Source organism: Zeus faber, assembly GCF_960531495.2.
Source record: "Zeus faber genome assembly, chromosome: 15".
Classification (NCBI taxonomy): domain Eukaryota; kingdom Metazoa; phylum Chordata; class Actinopteri; order Zeiformes; family Zeidae; genus Zeus; species Zeus faber.
This window is the reverse complement of record NC_137194.1, coordinates 30,233,991-30,256,813: the sequence shown is the minus strand read 5'-3', so window position 1 is coordinate 30,256,813 and position 22,823 is coordinate 30,233,991. Positions and strand designations below refer to the sequence as shown.

Here is a 22,823-nt window from a genome sequence, read left to right as displayed (position 1 = left end):
AGGGGGGGCAAGGTGGCTGGCAGATTGACTTACTTGCAATCACGGCAGATCGCACACCACAGTTGCAGGAGCTTACCACAGCCAGTGAATTTCCACCGGTACTGCTGGGTACTTGTCAATATCCCCATGCACGGACCTTATCTCTACCCATGATGCCTCCATGAGGGCCCTGGGCTGAACCAGGGATCAGGGTCAGGATCAGGATCACGGTCTGCGTACAGCCAGAAGCCAACAGAGCCTGGTGTGTGCCCCCCTGTATCCTTAACGGAATACTATACCTCCTTTCTGGACCGTGAGAGGGGGCTGGCTTGCCGATTACCCAGACAACTTGACCCACCTCCATCAGTGGATGTTCATTGAGGAAGTCTCTGGGGGGAGAGCAAAGCCAGCACCCCTGTCCTGGCATCTGAGGGTCTCCCTATGGGTCTGAAGCCGGGGACTTGCCTACTATTTACTATGCCAAATAATTGAATTTGTTTAGTATATCTGAAACAATAGAATGCATCAAATTGTATGCAAAATTAATGTACCGGCATGACTACATCCTAGTACATCATACTACATCCGATGAAATGTCATAGTATGCAAACACTGCACGCTACGCTGGCAACCGTATCCCACGATGCATTGTGAGGGCAAGACGCAGGTGAAGGTTTATTTGCAGTTTCTTTCACCAACCCGTGAAACATTTCAACCCACAATGTGCTAAAACTGGGTTCTAAAACTCGTGGCCCGCGGGCCAATTGAGGCCCGCGGGATGATACTTTGTGGCCCCCTACTTGACATCAAAGTTTAGTGTTATTTCGGCCAACGGGTTTTTCCTCACACGCACCTTTTTTGCCGAGTTGTTGCGCGAGTCGTTGAACGGGGTGTTTTATTTATTTTTTTATCACTTATGGGCTACCATAGCTCAGGCTTGTGACAGCTTCCGGTGGTGTTTGTTGACAAGTTAGCCAACGCGTTAGTCACTTGGTTGAAACGTGATTCCGGAGTGACACTAAGTGGAAGGAAAATATATCCTGTCACCCAGTGCAAAGTACAGAGGACTTGGGAAGTGGGCGGACTCAACAAGAGTAATCAGTGACCTAATAAAGACAGCATAGTGTTGCAATAGGAAAGGGAAAAGAAGTTGTACTTTTTTTTGGAAATCTTGAAACCCTTTCTTTGTGGAATACTTGATGCTGCCCAGCCTCACCCAGACTCTACCTCCAGCGGCCCCCAAGTAAGTTGAGTTTGAGACCCCTGTGCTAAAAGGAATTGCCGTGGCTATATGACGATGTAGCATGTCAAGAATCTATCGTTCTTGACATGCATACTAAATTACGTTAGATGATAACACTAACATCTTGTACGTTGTGCACCATTTAGGACCCAGGGCTCAGGTTGGAGTTTTTCCCTCGGAAAATTACGTTGTTTAATATTGATTTTGAAATGCAAACTTCTTGTTATTTCAGGTGACTCCCCATCTGGTGCTGACAGTGGGGACAGCTGTGATTGGCTCACTACAGTTTGGCTACAACACAGGCGTAATCAATGCTCCTCAAAGTGTGAGTATAATGCTGTGACTATAAAACAATCCATCTTTTATTGAATATATTTTACATCATATCCAATGGCACATCATTAGAATTGCCAAAACACGATTTCCATTTGGTTGCCTTTTTGTGTTTCTGTGAATGTGCCATTTGGCTATTTATTTGCTATTTGAAAAAACTAAAATAAAACAGTTAGTAAATTCAATAGGTTCCATGTAAGTCATCCATGGCTGCCAAGGCTTATAGAACAGCCGTGCACTACCTCTCATGGCATAAGTTTAATCCACATCATTAATCCACTGAGTAATATTAGGGGGATCCTCATGAATCCACTTGGATGTGATGCATATTTCGGCAGCCGTGATGGCTAGGCCAACAAAACCCTTTATCCTTTGGGAGGGAAGATTCAGATCGGTGAAGTCTCCCAACATTGTAATCACAGGAGATAAAGAAATGTCCCTTCAGAAGACTTCTTCAAGAATCTTCTCAATCCCCAGCCATCACTGTCGAAGTTTACAACAAGACAACACTATATGTATGAACGTTCCAGTCTTTAATTTGCAGCAGGGACAGAGAGAGGAGGAATCGGTTTCAGAATGGTTCACTCTCTCAGGCTTAAGATGTGCTCTATGTAGAAATATATATATATATATATATATATATATATATATATATATATATATATATATATATATCGATTATATATATATATAATTACAGAGCTTTTACCTGGTATTAATAAAAATTCTCTGTGATTGCTCATTAATCTCGCTCCAATGTTCATCTACGATCTGGATCTGGAGATCGCTTTCCCATTTCTCTTTTAGTGCTATTGTATTGGCCTTGGCATATTCAGATAGTAAATGATACATTTGTGATATATGTTTGTTCAGATTGTCTTTTAGCAATAAAGATTCCAATGGGGAGTACTTGGGCCTATCCAGGCAGCCACCCTGCTTGGGCTATATGAAATGTTGTACCTGTAAATATCTGAAGAAGTATGTGGCTGGAATTAGATAACCGTCTTTCAAGTCCCCAAAGGATACTAATGTGTCCCCTTGGTATAGATCCTCTGTCTTTTGTATGCCCTTCTGTGACCACACCCTAAAGCAGGGGTCTCAAACTCAACTCACCCGGGGGCCGCTGGAGGTCTGGGTGAGGCTGGGCCGCATCAAGTATTCCACAAAAAACAGTACAACTGATCCAATCTTCTCAATCTTTATTGATAACAGTTTAGCATGAAGGGTTCTCAGAACACGGGCTTCTCTTACCTACTCCTTGCTGCCAGACACCTGGCAGTGCTTCCTCTCACACGGCTGAGCCATGTTTGGCTCGAGGGAGGAAGCAGTTGAGACTCTCAGTATGGCTTGAAGATGCTCATCAGTAAGTTGGGACCTGTACTTTGAGTCATTAAAGTTCATGGTGGAGAAGTGCTTTTCACACAGACACGTCCATGTTACTCCACCCGGCTTCATTCTTAACTTCAGATGCATTGTCTCATGTTTTATATCTTTTAATTTATTGCTCTTTTTGATTAAATTGTTCCTGGTAAATTTGTTTTCTTTTGCAATCGCACATATCTGTCCTTTTTCCCTTCTCTTTACTTCTCTTGTAATAATAATCTATAACTTCTTCTTTATAATATCCAGCTTCTAACCACCATTTGGCTTTTGTTTTTACCGCCCACCTCATGCTATTTGCTGTGCATGTCATTCTTTTCCCTTTCCTACTGCTACACTCTGCTGTCTTTATGAGGTCACTGATGACTCCTGTTGAGTCCGTCCACTTCCTGAGTCTCTGCACCATGCAGCGGGCGACAGGATGTGTTTTCCTTCCACTTGGTGTCACTCCGGAATCACCTTTCAACCAAGTGACTAACGTTGCTAATTCTCTAACTTGTCAACAAACACCGAAAGCTGTCACGAGCCTGAGCTATGGTGGCCCATAAGTGATAAAAAAAAAAACCCATAAAACGCCCAGGGCAACGACTCGCGCAACGACTTGGCGGAAAAAGTGCGTGTGAGAAAAAGGCGCGGGCCGCACAAACACAAAACTTTGACGTCAAGTAGGGGCCCACAAAATATCGTCCCCCGCGGGCCGCGAGTTTGAGACCCGTGCCCTAAAGGAATGGTCTTTTAAGGCTAGCGGCAGAGCATTATTGAGAGTGATGGGTGTCTTGTGGGAGATGGAGATTGGTTGTCTCATATTTATGAACATCCTTCCAAGTCTTCACTGAATGACTAAGAATGGGATGTCTTAGTGTCTTGTATCTTCAGAATATGCCCTTCAATTTGGGTCCATGTGGATCAGTGTTCCTTATTAAACCAGTAACACAGGGGCCTAATCTGGGCAGCCCAGAAATGTAGTTCCGGGTCGGGTAGACCTGCCCCCCCCCCAGAGGCAACATCAGAGTGCTCTTTATTCTTGGGACCTTGGTATTCCATAGAAATGTACTAACCAAGGAGTCGTATTTTAGAGTGCTCTAGCAACTTAAGCTGCATTCCGCTAATTGGCTTTCAAACAAACAAGCAGAAGGCAGGTTAATTATCAAGTTCGTAAGATAAAGGGTTACGCAATGATTGCTTTGATAAAGCGCACTGAGGACATCTTTATCTGGTAAAAATGTATTGGACTGACCAAAAATGAACAAACATCTCAGCATGTTTTGTTGAGATTGGTATCTTTCTATTGATTTTAACAGATTACATTACAAGTGCTAGATTGCTTCAAACCTTTTACAAAGCAGTTAAGAAAAGACAAGATAAAAAATAACACTTCATTAATCCCTGCCAGGAAATCTAGCCACTGGGGTTGTAATCGAGCCACTGGGGGTGCACAAGCCAGTGTATCATCAGTGCCGGTCCCAAGCCCGGATGAATAGAGAGGGTTGTGTCAGGAAAGGCATCCTGCGTAAAAAACATGCCAAATCAAACATGCGGATAACAAATCTGATTTCCATACCGGATTGGTCGAGGCCCGGGTTAACAACAACCGCCACTGGTGCCGTTAGCCAACAGGGTGCCAGTGGAAATTGTGCTACTGTTGGCCGAAGAAGAAGAAGAAGAAGAAGTGGTGTTCGAGGACAGCAGGAGAGGAAGAAGGGTAGGAGAGTAGAGTTGAGAGTAGGAACTTTGAACGTTGGCACTATGAGGGGTAAAGAGAGGGAGCTGGCAGACATGATGGAGAGAAGGAAGGTAGATGTACTATGTGTACAGGAGACCAAGTGGAAGGTGATTAAGGCCAGGAGTATCGGAGCCAGGTACAAACTGTTCTACCATGGAGTAGATGGCAGGAGAAATGGGGTAGGGATAGTCTTGAAGGAAGTCTTGTCAAGAATGTTTGGGAGGTGACGAGAGTGTCGGACAGAGTGATGAGCATGAAGCTGGAAATTGATGGGGTGATAATGAAGGTGGTCAGTGCATATGCTCCCCAAGTTGGGCGTGAGATGGAAGAGAAAGAAGAATTCTTTAGTGAGTTGGATGTAGTGGTGGAGAGCGTCCCCAAGGGAGAGAGAGAGTGGTCGTTGGAGCAGATCTCAATGGGCATGTTGGCGAAGGGATCAGAGACATAGGTGACAAGGTGATGGGTAGGTATGGTGTCAAGAAGGGGAACGTGGAAGGACAGATGATGGTGGATTTCGCCAAAAGGATGGAATTGGCTGTTGTGAATGCGCATTTCAAGAAGAGGGAGGAACACAGGGTGACATACAAGAGTGGAGGAAGGTGCACACAGGTGGCCTACATCTTATGCAGGAGGTGCAATCTGAAAGAGATAAGTGACTGCAAAGTGGTGGTAGGGTAGTGTGGTGCTAGGCAGCATCGGACGATGGTCTGTAGGATGACTCTGGGGGTCAGGAAGAGAGTGAAAGAAGAGCCAAAGATAGAATATTGTGGATCAAGAAGTGCAGCAAATGAGCAACCATGAGGTGAGAACAGCATTAAAGAAGATGAAGAGTGGAAAGGCAGTTGGCCCAGATGACATACCAGGGGAAGCATGGAAATGTTTAGTTGAGATGGCAGTGGCATTCCTAACGAGAGTGTTAACACCATCATGGAAAGGGAGAGGATGCCGGAGGAGTGGAGAAGAAGTGTACTGGTACCCATCTTCAAGAATAAAGGAGATGTACAGAGCTGTAGTAACTACAGGGGAATAAAGTTGATCAGCCACAGCATGAAGCTATGGGAAAGGGTAGTGGAGGCTAGGTTAAGGGGAGAGGTAGGGATCAGCAAGCAGCAGTATGGTTTCATGCCAGGAAAGAGTACTACAGATACAATGTTTGCTTTAAGAATGCTGATGGAAAAGTACAGGGAAGCCAGTGGGAGCTGCACTGTGTCTTTGTGGATTCAGATAGCATATGATAGGGTGCCGAGAGAGGAAGTGTAGTATTGCATGTAAGGTGTGCAGTAGGCGTGACAAAGGCATTCAAAGCGGAGGTGGGATTGCATCAAGGATCAGCTCTGAGCCCTTTCTTGTTTGCAATGGTGATGGACAGGTTAACAGATGAATTAAGGCACGAGTCTCCGTGGACTATGATGTTCACGGATGACATTGTGATCTGTAGCGAGAGTAGGGAGCAGGTTGAGGAGAGCCTGGAGAAGTGGAGGCATGCATTAGAGAGAGGAGGAATGAAAGTCAGCAGGAGTAAGACAGAATACATGTGTCTGAATGGGAGGGAAGGTGGCAAATAGCTGAGAATGCAAGGAGTGGAGGTGGGGAAGGCGGATGAGTTCAAGTACTTGGGGTCGTCCATCCAAAGCAGCGGAGAGTGCGGGAGAGTGGTGAAGAAGAGAGTACAGGCAGGGTGGAGTGGGTGGAGAAGTGTCCGGAGTGATCTGTGACAGAAGGGTTCCAGGAAGAGTGAAGGAGAAGGTCTACAGGACGGTAGTGAGACCAGCTATGTTGTACGGTTTAGAGGCGGTGGCTGAACTGGAAGTGGCAGAGTTGAGGATGATGAGATTTTCATTGGGAGTGACAAAGATGGACAGGATTGAGAATGAGTACATTAGAGGGACAGCTCAGGTTGGACAGTTTGGTGGAAAAGTGAGAGAGGCGAGATTGAGATGGTTTGGACACGTGTGTAGGAGAGATGAGAGTTACATTGGGAGAAGGATGCTGAGGATGGAGCTGCCAGGCTAGAGGAGAAGAGGAAGGCCAAGGTGAAGGTTTATGGATGTGGTGAGAGAGGACATGCAGGCGGTTGGTGTAAGGGAAGAAGATGCGCAGAACAGAAGGTATTGCAGATGATCCACTGTGGCGACCCCTAACGGGAGCAGCCAAAAGGGGAAGAAAAATAATCCCTGCCAGGAAATTCGGGAAACATGTTCAGAACTCATAAAATACTTCAAACATAAGATCAGATAACATGTCTTTTTCTTCTTTTCGGGCATTTTATTTATTGTAGAGAGCATTGGAGAGACAAGAAATGAGGGGTAGATAGAAGGAGAGACACACAGCACATGGATTCGAAACGCGTGCTTATCCAGTTAAGCCGTCAGGACGCCCCATCAGATAACATATTAATGGTTGCAGCCAACGTTTTTGAAATGACGGCAGAAGTATAAATTCATTCCTTCAAACTGCTTTCCATAGTGGAAAAAACAGAGAACTACAGTGTTACTCAGAGGGACCATCAGGTATTTGATCCCTTATTTAACCTTCTGATGTACTTTTTTTCTTTCTGTTTTTAGATTATCGAGCATTTTTACAATGAGACATGGACTGAGAGGTATTCTGAGCCCATCTCCCAGACTGCACTTACTACTCTGTGGTCCATCTCAGTCGCCATATTCTCCGTGGGCGGAATGTTCGGTTCCTTCTCTGTGGGTCTCTTTGTCAATCGCTTTGGCAGGTACGTTTGGGTGAAGCAGGTTTGCGTGGCAGAGAAGTATTTTTTTTTTTTGTTTTCTTTTCAGTGAGCCTATTCTGAAAAGGCATATTGGCAAATGACAAGTGGTAAAAAAGACTTAAGCAAGAAAAAAAAAAGCTAAAACTCTTAAAATTCTTCAAATAAGGAGAATGTTTTCTTGTTTCTAAGTGGAAGCGTCAAAGATGTGCTTTTCTCTTTAAAAAGTTACTTGTTTCACTTCAGGAAGTCTTTAAAATCTTCTTTTTTTTCTAAGATAGTATAAAACGTCAAATCGATCTATTGTCTATTTTCGAGATTACCTGATTTTTGCAATGTGTGAAATAATTTGGGGGATTTTTATTTTTTATTTAAAAGGAGGGACTCCATGCTCATGGCTAACATGCTGGCCTTCGTTGCCGCTGCGTTCATGGGCTTCTCCAAAATGACCGCGTCTTGGGAAATGCTAATTGTGGGGCGTTTCATCGTGGGACTCTACTCTGGCCTCTCTACGGGTTTCGTGCCCATGTATGTCGGAGAAATCTCACCCACCTCACTTCGTGGAGCATTGGGCACTTTGCATCAGCTTGGTGTTGTAATTGGTATCCTAGTGGCGCAGGTGAGTCCTTCCACGCACTGGAGTCATTTGATTTTTGCATTTTCATTCAGCAAACAACCGCTCAGTGAATCCATATAGTTGGAGGGTGCTGATTAGGGGGTTGATTTGTGGCAAATACTACTTTCTACTACTGTATTTAGATGTATTTTCTAAGATTCACAAATATGAATCAAGTTTTTTCTGAAGTGGGGAAAAAAAAATACAAATTATACACTTGTGATTAAGGATTTGTGAACCGCAAACAAAATGCACATCTGTACTTGTATATCCACAAATGCACACAAGTACAAAACCTGTATCGTCTCCACATCACTTTGTATCCACAGTCTGAGATTGACAAATGCACAAAAGCAGATCTGTGACTCAAAATACACCGTGTGCATTTGTAGATTTGTTTCCATTAGTATTTCACGAAAATTTGTTTTTTGCACACCACATGCCTTAAGGATTCAAAATCACCTGTTCCATTTATGTCAACAATGTTCCATGTGCTGCTCTGTGTGTCTCGCACAGATCTTTGGTATTGAGCCTATAATGGGAAACACAACCCTGTGGCCCCTTCTGTTGGGTTTTACCCTCATCCCAGCTATGCTGCAGTGTGCCCTTCTGCCTTTCTGTCCTGAAAGCCCCCGCTACCTCCTCATCAACCAAAATGAGGAAGGCAAAGCCAAGAGTGGTGAGACACACGGCACACACACAACAAGCAACACAGCTTGCATCGAGAAGACATGACCGTTGAAGATAAATGGACCACTGGGAACAATCATTTTTCCCCCTCCACGTTCCAGTCTTAGAGAAGCTGAGGGGCACAGAGGATGTGCAGAAAGACATGCAGGAGATGAAAGAGGAGAGCCAGCGGATGATGAGAGAGAAGGAGGTGACCATTCCAGAGCTGTTCCGCTCGCGGCTCTACCGCCAGCCCATACTAATTGCAATCTTGCTTCAGCTTTCCCAGCAACTGTCCGGTATCAATGCTGTAAGTCAAAGGGTTGTAAGCACTTAATGCAATAGTCCCAGGCAGTGAGTTAACAAGACTAGAAGAAGACTACTATATCTTAGAATGTTCAAGTTGTGTATATCCAAAGTTCTTCAATACATTATAATGCAAACCTGAAAACATGATTGGATTTTTTTTTTACGACAAAATGTTCGACAATTGGTGAGTTTTGTTGACACCAATGGCTTCCATTCACCCAAGTGTGACAAACAGAAACACACTGTGTAAGAATCACCAAAACAGTAAAATTTATTTCCACATTAAAATGTTAAAAAGCTTAAATGAAAAGTCTCCCAAGACTCAAATTTTACAATCCAAAAACTAAAGCTTGCGGTTTTTTTCCCATCACGTCCTGCAGGTGTTCTACTACTCCACAGGAATCTTTGAACGAGCAGGGGTGTCTCAGCCTGTATACGCTACAATCGGGGCAGGAGTCGTCAACACAGCCTTTACCATGGTTTCGGTAAGTGCTGGATTGCCATGGCTAACCCTAACCCTATCCCTTTGGTGGCCGCTGATGCAGCGAACCCACAATGGCATTACTGTAATTTTTATGAATATATTTTACTCTCTGTCCACTCGCAGCTGTTTGTTGTGGAGCGCGCAGGCAGGAGACCCCTTCATCTCATTGGTTTGATGGGGATGGCCGTTTCAGCTGTGCTAATCACTGTCGCCATGGCATTGCTGGTAAACCATTAAAGATGATAAGAGACTGCAGTGGCATCGCCCTGTTACCTCCATCCCTGAAGAGTGTCTGAATGTTTCTTCAGAGCCCATCTCTCTGCCCACTTTCTAACCCTTTCCTTATAGAGTCAGTTCCACTACATTGGAAACATGCTTGTTGTGCGTGTCTCTTTGGATGAAAACATCATGCAAATGACTAAAATGTAAATGCAAGAAATTCAATATGGACATGTTGGCGATTTTTCAACCCATGTCTTAAAATGTTCCTACCTATTTCAAGATTCAAGAGGTTTATTCGTCACATCCATATACATACTTTCATGCATATGCAGTGAAATATCTTTGCAATGCAAAGATTATGCACAATAGTTACTAAACCGAACATAATAACTAACCAAATTCCTACCTAGCTAACTAAAACGAACTGATTCCGAAAACGTAATGCAGTTAGCGAATAGAATAATATAAATAAAATAAAATAAGACTCAAAAAGATAATACAAAGTGGATGTACAAAATAGAAGGGAATAGAGTTATGTATATGGGATAGGCTATTTGTATATACACACCGTGCATTCCAAATTATTATGCATATGATAGTCATCAACCGTTAGGGTATAATTTGAGTGTTATTGAACAAACCTTCCAATGATAACAGTATTTTTTTCTAAAATAAAAAACTCAAAATGCACTGTTCCAAATTATTATGCACAACAGAGTGTCAAAACATTTTATAGGTTGTAAAGAACTGAAAATGGTCATTTGTTAAATTTGCAGCATTAGGAGGTCATATTTACTGAAATCAAAAGCTATTTCAATCAAAAACATCTTAACAGGTCAAGTTACATGTTGGACCCCTTCTTTGATATCACCTTTACAATTCTTGCATCCATTGAACTTGTGAGTTTTTGGAGAGTTTCTGCTTGAACTTCTTTGCAGGATGTCAGAATAGCTTCCCAGAGCTGCTGTTTTGATGCAAACTGCCTCCCACCCTCATAGATCTTTTGCTTGAGGATGCTCCAAAGGTTCTCAATAGTGTTGAGGTCAGGGGAGGATGGGGGCCACACCATGAGTTTCTCTCCTTTTATGCCCATAGCAGCCAATGACACAGGTATTCTTTGCAGCATGAAATGGTGCATTGTCATGCATGAAGATGATTTTGCTACGGAAGGCACGGTTCTTCTTTTTGTACCATGGAAGAAAGTGGTCAGTCAGAAACTCTATATACTTTGCCGAGGTCATTTTTACACCTTCAGGGACCCTAAAGGAGCCTACCAGCTCTCCCCATGTTTCCGGCCAAAAACATGACTCCGCCACCTCCTTGCTGACGTTGCAGCTTTGTTGGGACATCCATCCACTACTCCATCCATCTGGACCATCCAGGGTTGCACGGCACTCATCAGTAAACAAGACTGTTTCTTGTTGTTTCTGGGCCCACTGCAACCGTTTCTGCTTGTGAGCATTGGTTAGGGGTGTCCAAATAGTAGGTTTATGCACAACTGCAAGCCTCTGGAGGATCCTACACCTTGAGGTTCGTGGGACTCCAGAGGCACCAGCAGCTTCAAATACCCGTCTGTAGCTCTGTAATGGCATTTTAGCAGCTGCTCTCTTAGTCCGATGAATTTGTCTGACAGAAACCTTCCTCATTATGCCTTTATCTGCACGAACCCATCTGTGCTCTGAATCAGCCACAAATCTCTTCACAGCACGATGATGATTTAAGTAATTTCCCCCTGGGATTATTAAAGTATTTCTGATTCTGATTCTGATTCTGATGATCACGCTTAGGTTTTCGTGAAATATCTAATGTTTTCATACCTTGTCCAAGGCATTGCACTATTTGATGCTTTTCGGCAGCAGAGAGATCCTTTTTCTTTCCCATATTGCTTGAAACCTGTGGCCTGCTTCATAATGTGGAACGTCCTTCTTAAGTAGTTTTCCCTTTAATTGGGCTCACCTGGCAAACTAATTATCACAGGTGTCTGAGATTGATTTCAGTGATCCAAAGAGCCCTGAGACACAATACCATCCATGAGTTTAATTGAAAAACAAAAATTGTAATGTTTATGACACTGAAATACAATTTGCATAATAATTTGGAATGCGGTGTACAGATATGTACAGTAAAATGCGTGTGAATAAAGTGAGTATGCAAATAGATACAGTACAGTATACAACAGTACAACACAGCAATACAGTAACACCAAACAGAACAGCAATACAGCGCAGTATGCAGTAACCCAGAACAGTGATACAGTATGCAGTACAGTATGCTACATACAGTACAGTAAGGGAGTGGGGCCTGTGTGTGCGTCTCAGTGTTTTGTTAGGACCCCTGGTGAGTTCAGCATTGACAGTCCTTATGGCTTGCGGAAGGAAACTTTGTCTCAGTCTCTCTGTCCTCGCTGTGTGACTGCGGAGGCGCTTGCCTGACCCCAGCAGCTGGAACATTCTGTTGTTGGGGTGATAAGGATCCTTCATGATCCTGCAGGCTCTGCTACTACATCTCCTGGTGGAGAAGTCCTGCACGGAGGGGAGGGTAGTTCCAGTGGTACGTTTGGCTGAACGCACCACCCTCTGTGATTGAGTAATTATTTGTATTATTTGTAAAATTATTTGTTTGTAATTGTTCTTAGTATAACCTCGCTGAATGCTTTACTATATATAATAAAGTAATAATTAACTTTTGCCCCCCCACCACCAGGACCAAGTCCCATCGATGTCCTATGTCTGCATTGCAGCCATCTTCTGCTTTGTAGCATTTTTTGAAATTGGCCCCGGTCCAATCCCCTGGTTTATTGTGGCTGAGCTGTTTAGCCAGGGCCCCCGGCCGGCAGCCATTGCTGTGGCTGGCTTCTCCAACTGGTCTGCTAACTTCCTCGTAGGCATGGGCTTCCAGTATGTTGAGGTAGGTTTTCTACTGTCATGTGCATATTGACAAACGTATGGCCATACCTATGGCCATACACCTGTCAATCTGCCTAACAGGACTTTTACTTACAGCTTAAGATACAGTTACAGATCTGACTGTTATCGGATGTTCAGACGTGTGTTCCTGATAAAAGTGTAATGCATTGATTTTCCACTTATCCTGTAGATCCTACAGTGATTAATCACATAGAGCATTCATATGTTTGGTTTCTGACGACTTTACCGTATAAAGTGAGAACGTTATTATTCAACTCTGAGCAATCACCTTTTGTTTGTTAATGACTTGTGCACAAGATTACCTTTTTCTCTGTAGTTGTAATTAGTGGGCCTCTGTAGTAGTAATTGCTATTTATGTTGATATGGTAGGCGGGTCCATTTTAGGAACAGAAATGTATGAGAAGTTATAAATGAAGACTATCTACATCAGCATATCAGTCTCTCACCCTGTCCCGTCACTACTCAAACCTTTCATATGCTTCTTTATTAGATTCTTAACAAGCCAACTAATCTTATAAGCAAAGAATACATCTGTTTCTACTATTTCTTAAGATATGAAGCTAGTTTTGAGAAAATTTGTCTTTGTTCAAATTTCTGTCACATTTCCTTTCTTGTTTGAGTAATTTCTCACCACCATTTGCTGATAAAATGTTTTGCTTGATTTTAAATAATTTTTAAAAAGTGTGTGTGTGTGTGTGTGTCTGTCTGTGTCTGTGTGTGTGTGTGTGTTACCTTTTTGACTCTTTAGTTTGTTGCAATGTGAACACTGTTTTGGACACTGTAGATACTGTTTTTCTTTGCTTCTGACTCCTCCCTGTAGCAATTGTGCGGCCCCTACGTGTTCATCATCTTCACCGTGCTGCTGCTGGGCTTCTTCGTCTTTACCTATCTCAAGGTGCCAGAAACCAAGGGACGCTCCTTTGAGGAGATCTCTGCCAGCTTCCGCCAGTCATCCGGGGAGTCTTATGACAAGTATTCGGCTCCGGAGGAGTTCATCGGTCTCAGAAGAGCTGATTCTACGCTTTAAGGGTGGTGCTTAGCACGTAACAAGGACGTTTCTGATATACTTGTGCAGCGCTAGACAGGTACGTTTACATACAACTAGAGAAAGATAAGCGAAATAATATCACAAAAACGTGCATACAATCTTTTTTTATCATTAAATCGTTTTAGAAAAGTGTCCATGAATATAGAAGCATTTGTCTTTTCCGATTAATCCCAATTTGCCTCTGCATTTTGAAACGCTGAGAGCTCAGAGATCTGAAATTAAGTTCCACTTTTTAAAGTCAAAAGATGTGAAATCCCAAGCAGGGATGAATTCCAAAAAAAGCACGACAACACTTTTATGACTGTAGTTTTACTGTGATAACATCCCGTATCTCTTTTGAGATAATTTTATTGAAATACTTTATACCTTAATGCTTTGAGGTTTGGGAATTTATTAATATATTTCCAGACTACTTTATAATAAATAACATTGTATATTGTCACGTTTTAACTAGTTTGGTTAAGGTTGAATGTTTTTATTTTCATATTAAAGGATAGTAATAATAACCGTTACTTATGACTATAATTCTGGTACTTTTTATGATAAGACAAATGCAGGTTTCTAACATTTTGTTCTGCAACTCAATTAAAACTTTTCTTGTGATGTATGCATTCAAAACACAAACGACTAGACCAGGGTCTGCGGGGCAGGAGGGGAGTGAGTGGTTCGAGTTGGAAATGACTGGAGTAGAGCCCTTGAAGGATCTACTGGCTCATGGGCAGCAGCCCATAAGTCAAACAAGTCAAATCCCAGCACATTGTAGGTTTGCAAGTTATATCTGTGTAAAGCACTGCATGCATATACATGAGCAACACTGTGTAAAGTACTGTGACTACCTGTTGAATCTATCCTGTAAAGAAAATATGTATAATCAGTTTTAATGATTAGGATTTTTACAGAACTCCAATATGTTGCAGGAGATAGTGTTTTACGGAACTCTGTCCATATTTGCAGAGGTTAAGAGCTGTCTGTACCTGTCGTACATTCAAACCCCACCTATGACCTAAGATAAGTTTGCAAATGTTGTATGAAGTATATCATTTAATTCATTGTGTATTAGTTGATCAGGAAAAAATAATATTCAGAGGTAGTGTTGTGGTTTAATTAGTAACGTGCTATGGTCAATTTAGTCACCCCGCATGAAAACTCACAATATCTTATACTAAAATCGATCCAAGAACAAACAAATTTAATACCAAATTTAATATAAAACTATCCCTTTAAAATACATTTGAAAAGTAGTACACTCTGTAAACCACCAGATGGTGCCACGTATTACCAATAGAGGACACTATCTCCCGAGGTCGTGCAAAGGACAAGCCGTGACTGAAGAGACCGCAGAAATCAGTCTGTTTTTTTGGAAAATGGCTGTCGGTAGAAAACTACAAATGAACGCCATCTTCGAAAGATGGAGCATTTCAGCTATGAAGGCTGTGATTGACTGGCTGTGAAGCGACGTCAGAGGTTAGCTAAACAAAGAAACAAGACTACGATTGTCTCAAAACACATTTCTAACGTTTTGACACAAAAAGAGGCAAGATACGTATCAAGCAAAAGCCTCGCCATGACTATAAAGATATGAGAACAAAGGAAGAAATCAATTCGGGCTTCGCGAAACCCACTACGAGTTTCGTTGTTGTGTCTGTACTTTTCTGATACACAATAAAAACTTGTACGCATCAGCTTCTGTTCTGTTCCAGTGATTTCTTCCAAGTTTGAAGGTCGGAGTAAGATAAGAGCGCCTAGCTGAGGCCCAGTTCTTTAAACCTCGGGCTGCGTTTTTTTAAACGAGCATGAGGCGCAGGCTCTCTCCTTCACAGGCCTCGGCTTGAATCTTATTGACTACGATAAATCACGCATCTCGGCCCGAATCTTTTAATCTTTTAACAGTAGTTTTCATTGCTTTATGAATGTAACCATGCCAAGATGTTCACTGTTCCGATATAAATTGATTAGTAAAACAACACATACAAACCACATTTCTTTATTACATTAAATCATTTATATGAATCTGATACCCACAATTAGCTGTGACGAAGTGGGTGAGGGTGCCCAGTGAGGGTGCCCAGGGGGTGAGGGTGCCCAATCAATAAATCCTTATACATATTTAGTGTAAAGATGTATTCAGTTAACATTTGATGCATTGCCCATCCGTAACACCGCCAATCAGGTTCTATAAATGAACAATTCAAGACTGTCAAACGGTTTTCAACATATTAATTTTTTTCATATCCGTTACAGCAATACATTTAAGTTTTCAAGGGGTGCACAAACGGTTACTTCCTTGTTTATCGCGACGAGATGACGTAACACGTCAGCGTCATTGGGCCGTACCACGTGAACGGGTTTTCGGTTTATGGATTGTGTTTCTATTGCATCTTGTTGCAATGCAATCTGTTTTCTATTTGAGTGTTATATATTAATATTATTATAGTGTAATATAGTGTTAATAATAATATTATTAGTAATAATTATTTCATTATTAAGGGTAAGTCGTATGCATTTTCGTTACCATTTCATTGGGTTATTAAAGAGCTCACCGCTGTAGTGAGGAAGATGAAGTCCAGAGTTGATTGACTAGAGAGATTTATTTTCTATTTAAGTCATTGCATGAGCCATGCAGAGGTGGAGGTTTTGGACGTGGAAGATTTGCCATTGATTTTGACAGTATTTATGATTTGAGAGTGAGCTACTTTATGCTCAGTTGTATTCAGGTTTTTTGGTTTGTTTTTTTTTGAAGGTCGACAACCTTCACATCGTTTTAATTTTACCGCAATTTTACCGCAGCTCTGGTCCAGCCCCACCCCAACTTTGCTAATTCGATGAGCAATTCTCGGTAATGAAAGAGTGGACAAACTAGCCAGGTGTTAAAATAATAAAACATAGACACATGTATTAGTCTCTCAAAATCAGAAGAAATGGGCATTGTATGGAAGGAAATCAATCATTAATGGGAAGTAAATTCTCATTCAAAATAGGGTTGGTATTGTGAGAAGTAGGGGAGGAAGTTGGAGAGAGGAGACAATCGTGACTAGGTTGAGAATAGGACACAGTAATCTAATCTCAACAGTACACTTCACATTATAGGGAAGTATCCAACCGGTTTTTGTGATCATTGTCAGGAACCAGAAACTGTAGAGCATGTGCTTGTTAGTTGCAGGAAATATGTAGCAGAGAGAAAGGGCATGATGGAAGAAATGAAAAGTTTAGATCTTACAGGAGTAGGAGTAAAGGGCATACTAGAGTGTGGAGGAAGTGGACAAGGCAGATGGTGCTTGGCCAACTTCCTAATGAGGACAGGAACGATGAAGAGAATTGGACATACTGAACACTGTAGAAATAAACTAACTCCAGAAGATGGCAGTAGTGCCACATTTAAGGAGAGTAATGGGTGCCCAGAAAGCTTTAACTAAAACGTTGAAGGATACAAGGTTATATAATAGGATCTAATTAATTCTATATATGTAGTGTTAATGCATCTATGTAGGTTTTTTTTTTTTAACTATATACTGTTTATACGTACCTAATATGACTAAACTGGACCTCGTATATTGCTGCCTGGAGCTATGTTTAGGGGTCCAGCCAACGGACACGGTTGAGGTTTTATTAGAACCAGGACGTCTCAGACATCTCGTGGTTCAAGTTTCATCCATATTGATCTACATTTAGAGCTGGAATTAGTGAAAAACTGCTGAAATTTTACCGGAAGTAGCAGAACGTTTGTGCAATCGCCGATAGTCTAGGTTCTTGGACTTGCAGTCGGGTTGTGACATCATCATCCAATTTGTTATATATGTGCAGGTTGTGGCTCCGGACGCACATTTGCATTATGCAAGCTGCGTGGTAATGACTCCATCGGTCTGTAGTGGTTACAAACTGCGTGCGTGTGTGTGTGTGTGTGTGTGTGTGTGTGTGTGTGTGTGTGTGTGTGTGTGTGTGTGTGTGTGTGTGTGTGTGTGTGTGTGTGTGTGTGTGTGTGTGTGTGTGTGTATCGTCCTACCTGCTTGACGTTGGTGGAACGTTTCGCTTGATATTTCATCTCTTTTGCCCTTTTTGTAAATAAACACATTTTGCGGCATTCAAGCCGGTCATAAATATTATTTTTCTGCTAAAACCTACTATAAGGGGCCCACGACAACGGCTGAACGCACAGTTGAGGTCTTGTTAGAACCGGGACGTCTCAGACATTTTCTTTTCCCTTACCTCCACATCTTCGTTGCTTATATAGAATAGTTTCACATGTGTGCCTGACTCCATAAGCACCCGATAAAGAGTCTTTGCATCAGGGATGTCCCTTCCATGGCGGACCAAGGCATCTGCTGACCTCTTCAAAGACCCTCCCACCCCGTCCAGAGCACTCTTGTTGTGGCTTGCTTCGAAGAACTTCCAGGTTGTTTTTTGGAAGCCTTTTTGGTAAGGTTCAGAGCCAATCATGGAGAAGATCTCGTACTTTCTTCCTTTTTCGGGTCAGGATATCATAGACATAACCCTGACACCATTTTGCCAAGTACTCTACCCTATGTGTGGGGTCTGCTTCTCTCTGCTGCCTGTATAATCATTGTTTTTCAGTGGCACTCAATTTTGCCATTCCTGACTAAGGGAAAGTACAGTTAGTAGGATAACAATCTTCTTCTTCTACTTCTTTTGGCTGCTCCCGTTAGGGGTCACCAATAACAACAGAAAAATATAGCTGCAGGCAGCAATATAAGGGGTATAGCTTATTCGCTTTAGTTTGGTATTACAGTTTTTTGTTTTATGTGAAACGCATTTACAATTCACTGAACGTACAAACATCAAACATTGTGGAGTTACGTCCATTGTAAAACATTTTTTTAATATTGTGACTGACCTTCAGACTGACCCGGACCACAATGTATAAATACATGTTATTTGTAATTACTACTATTTTATGTACTACTATATTATATAGTATATGTACTTTTTCTGTTAATAATGTACAATTTGACAATTTGGTTTAATATTGTAATGCAGACAACATTTATGTAACTTGAACAATAATTTGGAATTCAAATTATTATTCACTTAACACTTTTTGCCTTTTCATTAAAGTTTGTCAAGTTTAGGTGTAGGAAAATGTTTATACATGACGTTTATTACAAAAAAGTATTTTATTTTTCATTTTCAACTTTTGTTGAAATTGGTCCACCACAATAACTATTGTTATTGTGGTGGACCAAGGGGGCGGGGCCAAGCCGCCACTGCAGACAGGCGGCGCAGTCTCCCATCCCAGGGCTGCTCAGCTGCTGGTGATCGGCCTGCCTCCTCTTCCTCATTCCCTGGCCCTGAGCTAGAACGCACCTCTACAAGTGGCACCTGAGCACGGACATGGAGCAGCACAAGGTAGACTCCCGGACGCCCCCTGGAACAGATGGTGGCGGCCCTCGCCACAATGCAGGAACAACAAGCCCTGCAGTTCCAGGAGATGGTGAGGGCAAACCAGCAGACAATACAGATCCTCCTCCGAGAGCGCACCAGACCCTGTGAGGAACCACAGTAACCACACCCCCACTGTGAGGAAAAATGCAGTTCACCCTCCAGCTCGACGATGCTCCCGAAACAGAAGATGAGCCAGCCCCACCGACGACTGGTTCCCAAAAAATCCAGCAGAACCTCTATCCGTCCCCTCTCATCAAAGAAGAAGAAGAAGATGCAGGAGCCACCATAGGTCAAGGCGCTAGCAGCGCCCGGCCCAAGTGTCCACCCCCGATGAGACCACCCCAGTACAGGTCCACTCCTGCGGATCCCAACTCATCTGCCACTGAGACAGAGGGATCCAGTTTTGAGTCCGAAGACGACCAGGGGCATCACCTGCAGAACCAAGCCAATAGAAGGCGTGAAGAGACCCTGCAACACTCTCTCAGTGTCCGAAACATGCAGAGGCCTCTCACCCACCGCCCTCGATCGACTCGCCATTGAAACCAGCCCATCCAGAACCAAACACCGAAGGGCGAAATCCCGCAAGAAGTTCCCCTATCACCTTCACTCCCGCACCGACCACGCCGGGAACATGTACACCCTGCTGGCGGTGTCAGGAAACACCCGCCGAACCCCTAAGTATATCCCCTGGGGACACCAGGACATGATGACCCTGGTAAACCGCTTCCCGACCTTGGAGAAAGGGGCCTGGAAGTGAATCGGCGCCCTAGAGGAAGCTACGGCAGGACAGCGGCTCGTGTTGGGAGATGTCAAAGCCCTGCTGACACCCCTAGTGGGAACAGGCCGACTCCACCAGATCGCCACCAACGCCAACATGTGAGCTGAATTGAATCACAGCTTCTCTGATGCTGACCCCCTCAACCACTATTGAAATCGGCAGTAGACGGCCCCGATGTGATCTCCCTCTCCTCCATGCAATAGACCCAGTACAAGGAGCATGTTGTTCATCACGTTGACAGGAGCCGCTAGAAAGCCAAGGGAAAGTATGAAGAGACAACCAATCTCCAGTTAAAGGTACTCCAAGCCCAGGTCAAGGACATCCAAGCCAGAGAAAATCTGTCAAAACTGAGAAAGGAGCCGCAATGGCACCATTGATCCATGCACATGAAGCACCCGCCCCCACCCTGGCTCAAGTGGTGCAGCCTTAAGCCCCGGTGATGACCCAGCCACAGATGGCACCGGCTCAGCCGCCCTTCTACGAGCAATGGCCACCCCAAGAACACCAGTACCAGGTGCAGATGCAGCCACCGTTCGCCTATGCTACAAACCCCTACCCCAGTAGAAATCAACCTAATGTCCTGCACAGAGCACGCGACCCAATCATTTGCTACAACTGCGGTGGATCTGGTCACATTTCCTACTACTGTCCTATGCCCCAAATGCTCCGTCAAAAGGGAGGCCCAGAGAATGACAGGCTAATGCTTCCACAGCTGTCCCCCACCCCCAAGTATAATCCTATGGTCCAAGTGATTATAATGGGCAAGTCTCACCCGTTCATGGTTGACACCGTTGCAACCTACACCTGTATCTCCAGAACACAGCCACCCTTACCTCTTTCCGGAAGGCAAGTGACGACATGTGGATTCTCTGGGATGATCCAATATATACCTGTCACCACCCCCCTTGAGCTGACCATTGAAGACCAGACGGTTACCGCCCAGATTCTCGTGTCAGCTCAAACCCCATTCAACCTCCTGGGACAACATATGCTGTGCATCCTGCTAATGGAAATTGAGTCCACCCCAGATGGACTGTTCCTCTGACCCTGCACAGTCCTCATGAACCCCATCCTCTCACCACCAGCACCAACCATGTACTGGCTGGCATTTCTGGACAAAGGCCCAGTGTCTGCTGTCTGGCGTTTGTGGAAAGATTGGCTCAACCGCTGTCGCCCATCGACACGACCTGCCCCCTATCCTCGCCACGTCACCCTCAAGTTCGACGAACCCCCAAAAGATGAAATCTACGAGGAACTGTGGGACCACCTTGACAGAACCTATGGTGTAGGAATCCACCATCTCTACTTAGGACCTGCTGGATGGGCACTCCAAGTCTCCCTGCCCCCAAAAATCATGTCCATGTATCAAGTCCCTGCGTCAACCCCACACATCACCCTCCTGGTCGAGGATGGCCAACGGTCCTATGAAATGGGACCAATGATGGTGGATGCCATTTGTCAGCCTCGGTGGAACGCCACCACCAACCCTGATGTGTTTATGACCCCGGACAGAGTTTACACTTGCATCACGGCATGCAGAAATGATAGTGGAACCCGCCAGGCAGTCACAATTGACTCCTCAACTCACATGACAGATCAACGCTCAAGACCAAGCACTGACCCTTATGCCATAGACCTAATGCTCCCTTGTAAAAGATGCCCCTGAACCGGAACCCACTGACGAAGATGTCAAAACCATGCTAAACTGAATCCCACCCAGGTTATGGGCCAAGCACAAGACCGATGTGGGGCTCCTCACCTCTGTTTCACCCATCGTCATTAAACTCAAATCTAACGCCCAAGGACCGTGTCAGAGGCAATATCGTCTCACCCCAGCAGCCATGGAAGGCATCAGACCAGTCATCATGGGTCTGGTCAAGGCAGGAGTGCTTTATGCGACCCGAAGCCCATGCAACACCCCCATCCTACCTGTACCCAAACCCAATTCAACAGACTACCACCTTGTTCATGACTTAAGAGCCGTCAACAGCGCTATCATCTCCAAAGACCCGGTGGTCCCCGACCCACACACTCTCCTTACACAAATCCCACCAAACACCACTCACTACACAGTCATCGATCTGTGTTCAGTTTTTTTCTCAATCCCCATCGCCCTGGAAAGTCAGCCCCTGTTTGCCTTCACATACGATGGACAACAATACACATATAACCGCCTGCACCAAGGCTATGTGGACAGCCCCCATCTCTTCAACAAGGCACTTAAGGAAGATCTCTGCTCCTTGCCCTTGCCCAACAGCAGCCTACTGCAGTATGTGGATGATCTCCCCCTGTGCAGTCCAGACAGGCTCACATCCCTTCAAGACACTGAAACTCTTCTCACCACACTAGCCAATAGAGGACAAAAGGCCTGTCGAACTAAGCTCCAGCCTTGCCAAAAGTCGGTCGCATACCTCGGACACCTTCTTGAGGCAGGAGCATCCAGAATCGATGTGGAACGTGTCACAAGCATCACCAAAGCGCCCAAGCCCGAAACTCCAACTCAAATGCTCTCATTCCTCGGAATGGCCAGCTACAGTCGTCAATCGATCGCTGACTATGCGCTCATCACAAAGCGCCCCAGAGACATTGTCAAAGCGGCACAGGGCTCCAATCACCCCACTACCCTGGAGTGGACCCCAGCAGCTAACAAAGCATTGAAGCTCACCAAAGTCAGGGTGCAACAAGCCCCATCTTTAAAAAAAATGGATTACTCGGCTCTGTTCACCCTCTATATAGGAGTACGAGATGGACACTGCCTTTTAGTGCTGACCCAGTCGTCCCCAGAAGGACCCCACGCTCTAGCCCACTGCGTTGGACACGGTGGAACAGGGCATGCCGCCCTGCTTTCAACAGCTGGCCACTGCAGCTGTCGCCTAGAGAAAGCCTAGAGAAAGAAAGTACTCACGATGGGACACAGTCACAATCATGTCTTCATGCCAACTTCAGTCATTGCTTACCATTTGTGGTAACCCAACACCATGCCATGACAACCGGAT

General features: G+C 44.1%; 1 protein-coding gene across 1 annotated transcript; it reads left to right on the top strand.

The window, feature by feature from the left end:
• Positions 1–622: 622 nt before the first annotated feature.
• Positions 623–13,631, top strand: slc2a1a (solute carrier family 2 member 1a; the record flags this gene model as incomplete). Its single annotated transcript, XM_080015366.1, has 10 exons — positions 623–646; positions 1,455–1,547; positions 7,223–7,383; positions 7,756–7,996; positions 8,510–8,672; positions 8,785–8,972; positions 9,352–9,456; positions 9,579–9,680; positions 12,381–12,584; positions 13,425–13,631. The coding sequence occupies 10 exons, from the start codon at positions 623–625 to the stop codon at positions 13,629–13,631; spliced, it is 1,488 nt and encodes a 495-aa protein (XP_079871492.1).
• Positions 13,632–22,823: the final 9,192 nt, after the last annotated feature.